The following is an 8,057-nucleotide window of genomic DNA, read 5'->3' as shown; positions in this document are numbered from 1 at the left end:
GATAGTAGTTTAATGGCTCTTACGGAGATAATTTGGCTTATCGAAATATAAACATATAAATCAGTCATTCAATAAAGAAGCGATAAAATGGCCCAATAAATGATTTATTAAACGCTGACAAACGAGGAACAATAATAATTCGGCGAGAGTCGTAAAGTCACAAGTTGCGGCCGACTACGAACTGCGACTTGCCGGGAATTTCAATGTTGCACCGGTAAAAAGTTTCCTAAAGGAAAACGACAAAAACAAAGCGCATGCATAACCGGCTGTGACGGCTCTACCTCTACCTCTACCTCTACCTAACAGCTACCTACTCACCTAACTCTAGGTAGTAGGTAGTAGGTAGTAAGTAGCCAAGTGTACACAGCTGTAGACGGCGACACGGCGTTTGTAAACATGTGCTCGGGCAGACGGGCGTTGTTGACGAATTACACATCTAGCGGCGAATAGGAAAGCTTGAAATCCTAGTACATCTACTCGAACACAGATGTTACGAAAATAAATTGGTGGTACATATTTACTAGGAAAATGCTAGCGCCTTGATTGGAAATAATAATTATAATTTAATCAAACTGTATCCAAAAAACTTTTTACTGTTTGCTTTATAATTATACTTTCATATTGTACTTATTTTCTCTTATTTTAAAATAAACTATTACGAGGTCACGCTATGTAAATAAAACTATTGGCGATAAAAGTTTTTTTCATTTATTTTATTTAAATTTCATTATTGTTATTATATTTCTTACGAGTGATCGGAATGTTTATAGTATGCTCTTTATTTTCATTGTATTTATTAATATTTTGTATATAGAAAACTTTAGCCCATAATTTTGGTTTATTTGTAAATATTATATTTTTTGTTGTAATGGCTGTTGTTTTCTTTAATTAAGTAAATGATTCAAACATCAATATTGGCGCGATTTGTTTAATACGACGCGACACGCGGCGGTTCTATAGATAATATTTATGCATATTATACAGTACAGTTTAGGAGGGCGCGGCGCGACGCGGCGTACATCCGCGGAGTGCGGAGCGGAACGAGGAGCGGAGTGCGGCGCGGGAGGTCCGGAGTCGGGAGAGCGGCAGCCGGCAGCCGGCAGAAGTCAGGGCTGCATTCCGTATTGTGCAATGTAACTTTCAATCCTGCGATTAAAATATAACCAATGTGACATTGCAATATGTGCATAGTAAATTAGTATACACAATAATAATTACGAAATGCAGACAATGAAAACAGCGCAGTAATTAACTTTTCAAAAGTAAAACGTAAACTCTTAATAAATTAATCTTGTCGGTAGGTGCTGCCTTCTGAGCGAGAGAAATATGTTAAGCTAGGGTTTCCTAGGACAGCGGTGCCCGTATTTTAACGGCCGTAGTGAACAGTGATGCGGTGGATAACCGTCGTAACGGTGACTAGAGTGTGGCTTCCTAGGAAAACGGTGTTATCAACACCATTATTTAACACCATTTTTTTTCTCAAATTGATAACATATTTTTAAAAAGAAAGGATGTTTTTAAGAAAAAGAGAAAAATAACAGTTAAAAAACATAAACAGCAAAGAAATAACAATAGGTAAAATACACGTTTTTTTACTACTTGAAACAGATTTTGTATACTCTGACAGTGCATGTGTAGTAGATGGGATTTTTACACTTAAAACATAAATTAATTTTTAAACTTAAAACATTAATGAATTGTCTTCGCACGTTTGCCAGAAGAAGACTAGTTGGTTTCATGACAATATTTTGAGTTTGTACAAATGTTTGCAGACAAACTCAAAACATCGTAATTTGTATCTTCATGAATATAAAAAGGCATTGGTGCCGTGTAGGCACACACCAAATTGGTAAATAAAATAATTGAATTATTTCACGTATATTATGATATGCTAAGTACCGTAAAACAGTTATCATAACGTAAATGCTTCGAAAGCGATGTTCATAATTTATTACTTATTAATTCGTAACAATCTGATTCACCCCTGTTGCGCGGAGTGCGGTGCGGACTTGCGGACGGAAACCCAAAACGCAGAGCTAGTACTTTGTCGACGTTTGGCGAGTTACTGTCATTTTATTCTGTTCTTATTGCATCGTGTTTATTGTATCGTTGAACCCGTCTCCCGCCATCACAGATTCGGAGTAGGCACCTACATAAATCCACGCGATGAACCAAGATTTGCAAGCGGCCATGGCGGAAGGGTCGCAAGCCATCTCACTGCGGCTCATTGAAGAAGTAATGAAGAGGCCCGAGTTGTGGGATAAACAACACGAGCGCTTTAAGCACGTTCCGTCGAAGTTGAAGGCGTGGTCCTCCGTGGCCGTCGCGCTAGGAATCAAAAGTAAGTTCATTTTATATTTTTTATTTGGGACAAATCAAACCAACTGCGTCCGCGCACTGTCAACTGTCAGCTGTCAGTGGCCAGTGGGCATAGCATCGTAACATGGCGATTCCGCGATGTGTTCAATTTCGGCTTTTAAAATAAGGTTTTATTTAGCTATTTCTATTTACATAAATTAATATGCTATTCCCTAATAGTTCGTTTGAATTAGGTATAATGTAGAATTAACTTAATAATGTCATTAAATAATTCACAACCGATTATTTGATTATTTTTTATGGATTGTTAGTGCCATCTGTGGTACTTTAAGTACAACATTTTTATTGAGTTCCTTCGATTTGGTTATATTCCGTATTTAGTGAAGTTTTCAACCAATTGGGGGATATGAAATTTGTTTCGAGTAGGTACTCGATAAATAATTTGGTTTTAGATACACAGAGGTCAATAAAAAATATTTTTGCTGTTCGCCATGACCGTCGTAAATTTAATGTTTTTTTAAACAAAAAGGCGTTTTTTTCATATGGGTATATTTCACGTAGGTAGGTACGTATTCTTAGTGTGATAAACTACGCAGTAGAAAAGTAGAAATTTATTTTGTTGGATATTGAAAACAAAAAGGAAATGGCTTTCGAAAGTAATTAAATTTTGTATTTTAGTAATTTAGCCGATTAATAAGAAAAACGTGGATATTAAAATATTAAAATATACTACAGACAGAGAGAAAAAACGTTTTTGAGAAGTGAATATGGAAGTCTAGGAATTTATAGGGCATATGACATATCATTGGATGGTTAAGACGTTGCCTAGTAAATGAAATAATTCAGTCAGATGAATCTCACCCTCTTCAATAAAGGATTAATCTTTTAAATTTCACAAAAATTAACAGATGGAAGAATTAAAGATACACGGATGTTCAAACGGAGGCAAAATGTGAACTTTACAGCGATAAAGTGCCCATTGAAATCAGCCAATGACAGGTGAGTCGTGAGCCCCGTAAATGGTTAGACTTCCGTATTCCTTTGTCAAAATGGCTGTTGCTACAAATTCAAATATGGCGTAATTAGTAATAAGTAATTAGTGATTAGTCGCCAGTTCCTAGGTAAGTTGTGAGTTGCCCGAATAGGTCAACGACTTCAGCCCTACGGGAAATTGGGTACCAAAACATTTCTTACGCGCTGTAAAAATTAGCTCCTAAAATTAAACGACAAAGTTTCTTGAAAATGTGCGATTTAAAAAAAAAAAAAAACGAACTACTTTGAACGACGTCACGAGTTCATATGAAGCGACCGAAGATACAGAGCTGTGAAAGATATCAGATTTACTTACTGTGAACGGACCAATCGCCAGAACTGACCAAGAATAAGCGGAAGAGAACCTCTGACGTCACATGCGTAGTAATTTCAGAAATACAAAACTTTGAAAAATCATAGCGCTGCTAATACGATAGACAAAATTAAAAAAAAATCGTTTTGTTCAATAGTCTAATAAACAAATGAAAAAAAACCACTGAACTTCCTTTTTACCGACTGTGAGAGCTGAAGAATCAACTGTGTCATATTATAATTACTTTAGTTAAATGTTACGCACTAGATTTACCCACTACCAAATCTTAAATCTAAAAATAATGGTGTCTGAATGAGGAAGATCAGTTTTTTTTATTTGTAAATCTGCTATTAAACTAAGCGAAATTTCCTTTATTTCAATGTATCGTATTATCGTCGCTATGAGTTGTCAAGTTTTGTAATTTTGAAAATCCCCACTGAAACTTCGAAATGTAACTAGCAAGTATCGATGAAAACACGGCTTTATCTGATATTATATTCTACGACATCGTTCGACACAGTTTGTTTTTGCTTCTGGCATTTAAAAGTTGAACCCCGTACAATTATAATGTGTATCCCAAACACATTGAAATGTATCGTATTATCGTCGCTATGAGTTGTCAAGTTTTGTAATTTTGAAAATCCCCACTGAAACTTCGAAATGTAACTAGCAAGTATCGATGAAAACACGGCTTTATCTGATATTATATTCTACGACATCGTTCGACACAGTTTGTTTTTGCTTCTGGAATTTAAAAGTTGAACCCCGTACAATTATAATGTGTATCCCAAACACGCCTAGTGTCTAAAATGACGGCTACCCCGGAAACTAGACATCTGTTCCCGCCTTTTTTTTAACCGGTTTCAATCATGGTTGCCACAACAACGTAACAACCTATGTAGCAAAGTAGTTTTAAAACCATTTTATTCATACATTTTCCGAGAAACTTCGCAGTTTAATTATATGAGTTATCTTCGACTGTCAATAAAGAAAAACCGATATTTGTCTACGAAAACGAGTATATTTGCATGGACATTCAAAGTATCTTCGTCGGTAACCTATAATTGAACATGTTTAGAAAAAAAAGTTGTATGCATATTCCGTTTTTCACACAGGAAACATAATTTTATTTTGTAGTTAAAATTGAAGATAAATGTTAACTTCCCATTGTCGGGGCCCCGTGGAACGGAAACAAATATCAACCGACTTGTAGAAACTTTACAGAAGAGCCAATGGATTTTTTTCAATTAATAAAAAAAACTTATACATACGTATTTTGGCGTGATTCCTACATAATTTCAATAACAATTTAAATTACGAGAACATTTATCGGCGTGGATATGCTCTAATTTTTACCACTGAGCATACCCTTTTCGTAAATAATTTCCCGTAGCACTGAACTTCCCCATAATATAAAGCATCATGTGACATGTAGCATATTGTATTTGATGTTGTCGAAGTATTGTACCCATGTACTGTGTTCAATTTTTGTTAGCTGATGTAATAATTTTGAATGAAATATTTTCTTCCAGGAGAAGTCACACAGCGAAAATGGAAACACATAAAAGATCACTTCCACAAAGAGTTAAAAAAAGTTACCATAGATCACTCTTCATCCCAACCTTTGGGAACATACCACGGAACGTTGTCTTACTTTAAAAGAATGCTATTCTTGAAGGACTCTCTCAGGGAACGGTTCGGGGAAGGGTTGGTTCCGGAAGGTTCCCCCCACACCTTACAAATAGTCTGTAAGTATTCTGACGATTCGGGTCTCGGAAATATAATTCACAACGATGAAAATGACGATCCAGAATATGGAGTTGAAATCGATAAAATTAAAACTGAAATTAAAAATGACGAAGATCCTTTCGAAGATGATATCGGATCGTCTTTTCACGAAGTTGTAATGCTTCCGACGGACAGTCCGGGGTCCTCTCCGCCGCCACCGAGTCCGACGAACAAGAGAACTAAATCGAAAGCAAAATCGAAACCCAAATCCAAGAATATCCCGCGAGGAAGAATCCAGAAAAGGCATCCAGTTCCGCAGAAACGGCAACCCTCGCGGAAATCTTCTCCAGATCCCGACGGGGCTGGTGACGCAGAGACCGAGAAGAATGACGAATTTGAAAACGATGATTTGCATTTTTTTAAATCGCTTCTTCCATATATTAAAAATCTGCCTCCAATAAGGAAACTGTTTGTCAGAAGTCAGTTTCAAAGTATTGTATTTCAAGAATACAGTACATTTGCTAAACGTTCTACATCAGATTAGTTGCAAATTACGCTATTATTCCTAAGTTTAAATCATATAAACATGCAAGTTTGCTTTTTTGGAAAATTCAATGTATTTAAATGCTTGGTAAAATGGAACCAAGCCAATTAACCAAATAATCGAATTGAATATGTAGCGGTCAGCGCATTTGCCTATTATGCGAGAGGTCTCAGGTTCGATTCCCGGCATGGTTGACATGAAATTTTTATTTTAAAACAACAGGTGTAAAACACTAGAACATTTCATAGTCCCTGGACCGTGAGACTGATTATCTCACCTTCATGTAAAAAAAATTAATCAAGATACGCTGCGATTTGAATATCAATGCAGTGTCATATGCACCATTGGTGCGGAGAGGGGTTGATGATGATGAAATTGGAAGACTTTTTGGCAACACGACTGACCTTGAGATGTTGTATTTATTGTAATAATGTGAATTTATTAATAAGTTGTTAATATTAGTTGGTATACAAATGTAATACATAATTAAATAACTTTAATAAATAAATAATAATATAACCTTAGAAATTTTACTTTCGACATTATAAAAATGTAAAAACATTTTTGTTGGATAAAATACATAGAAAAAAAGGGTGCAGTCATAGAAAAAAATATGTGTCCATGCTGATAAAGAATGCAGTTCTGTGTGTGAAATAGAACCAACATCCTGGACGAGTGTTTTCGACGCGACGGCTGCTTTTGGGTGAAAATCTTAGATAATGAAATCGAGTGGAGATAAATTCGCATCGCTGTGTAGTGGTTAGCGCATTCGCCTACGATTCCTGTCAGGGTAGATGTCAAATATTGATTTCGAAGGTTGTTTAAACTGCAATATTTCATTGGCATGGACACATCACCTTAACCAGTGTTAGCAGATGATCGAAATACGCTGCGTTTGTTTTACAAATGCAGTGTATTTCGATGCACTGGGTGCGGAGAGCGTAATGATGACTATATTATATATTTTGAGTTTGTCGAAATTTTCGTAGACAAGGATTATATTTAACCCCCTAGGTTTATATTTTCAGGCGTTGTCTAGTATTTAGGTAAAATAAATAGGGTTTTTAGCTCTTTGACTTTACAAAAATCAACAAATAGAAGATTTGAAGGAATATGGATATAAAACATAGGCAGAATAGTAAATGTTACTCAGTGTGTAAAGTGGCCTTTTATCCCTTTGAGACCGTATGTATGTGTAAACGGAAACAAACTTTGCGATTTTATTTTTCCCTTAATAAATCAAATAATAATGTCGGGTAGTTGTTATCTAACTGCTGGAAACCTTCTCTTTGGCGTATATTTTTATCCGCTAGGATGTTATACATTTATTTGGTTCAATTTATATTTATTTTGTTGCCTAAAGGCGTATTCTTATTCGAAGTTCAATTAACATATTACAACAAAGATGAAGAACGTTTTAGATAAGGTAATATAGAAGTCTAGGCATCTACAGGGCTTATGACCTGTCATTGGCTGGTTTAAGGTAATTTGCCGTAATCTGTCTGGCAAACATGCGAGTACTTTTTTCTTTAAACATTTTATCGGTGCTAACTTTTTTTTAGTCGGACGACTCCACGACGCGTTCTAAGGCAGATTTGGTTGTTGATAAATTTATAATATATTTTTTCCTCTTATTTTCTGTAAAAGTAAAATGGCCTTTACGTGCGAAATTCACCAGAGCGATATTATAAAAATAACCCTACTTTTTAAGTCTCTCTATTATAAATTACGGTAGTTTTAAGTAGGGGCAAGTTCCCGATAGGTTTATTTTACAAAAGGTTAGTTTGAAAAACCCCTTAAGTTCGGAAAGTTGTGGTCTGACGTTGTGACAGTCTAGTGCCGTCGGGAATACAGTACCTACGCAGTATGTACATTGTACATGTACATACACACGAGGATAGGGTGGCCGTCTGGCAGTCTACGGTTATACAAATTCAGCTTGACCATTATTTACTTTCAAATAATATTTTTGATCCCAACCAATCAGATTTTCGCGCGGGGCATAGTACCTTCGACTACCGCTTTAATCGAGGTTACGAATGACATAAGATACGCGATGAAAAACAAGACGCTAACTCTGATAACATTACTTGACTTGACTTCAGCAGCGCTTTCGATTCG

The 8,057-nt window shown here is 35.9% G+C and overlaps 1 protein-coding gene across 1 annotated transcript; it reads left to right on the top strand.

Annotated features, from left to right (window-relative positions):
• Positions 1-2,038: 2,038 nt before the first annotated feature.
• LOC148275597 (uncharacterized) lies at positions 2,039-6,398 on the top strand. Its single transcript, XM_088235477.1, has 2 exons — positions 2,039-2,341; positions 5,197-6,398. Exons 1-2 carry the CDS (start codon positions 2,167-2,169, stop codon positions 5,934-5,936), a joined length of 915 nt encoding a protein of 304 aa, XP_088091603.1. The 5' UTR covers positions 2,039-2,166; the 3' UTR covers positions 5,937-6,398.
• Positions 6,399-8,057: the final 1,659 nt, after the last annotated feature.

Source organism: Micrasema longulum, unplaced genomic scaffold (assembly GCF_059751315.1).
Source record: "Micrasema longulum isolate JH-2025_06_02 unplaced genomic scaffold, ASM5975131v1 h1tg001379l, whole genome shotgun sequence".
Taxonomy (NCBI): domain Eukaryota; kingdom Metazoa; phylum Arthropoda; class Insecta; order Trichoptera; family Brachycentridae; genus Micrasema; species Micrasema longulum.
The sequence above is the reverse complement of the archived record's forward strand: the minus strand, read 5'-3'. Positions and strand labels throughout refer to the sequence as shown.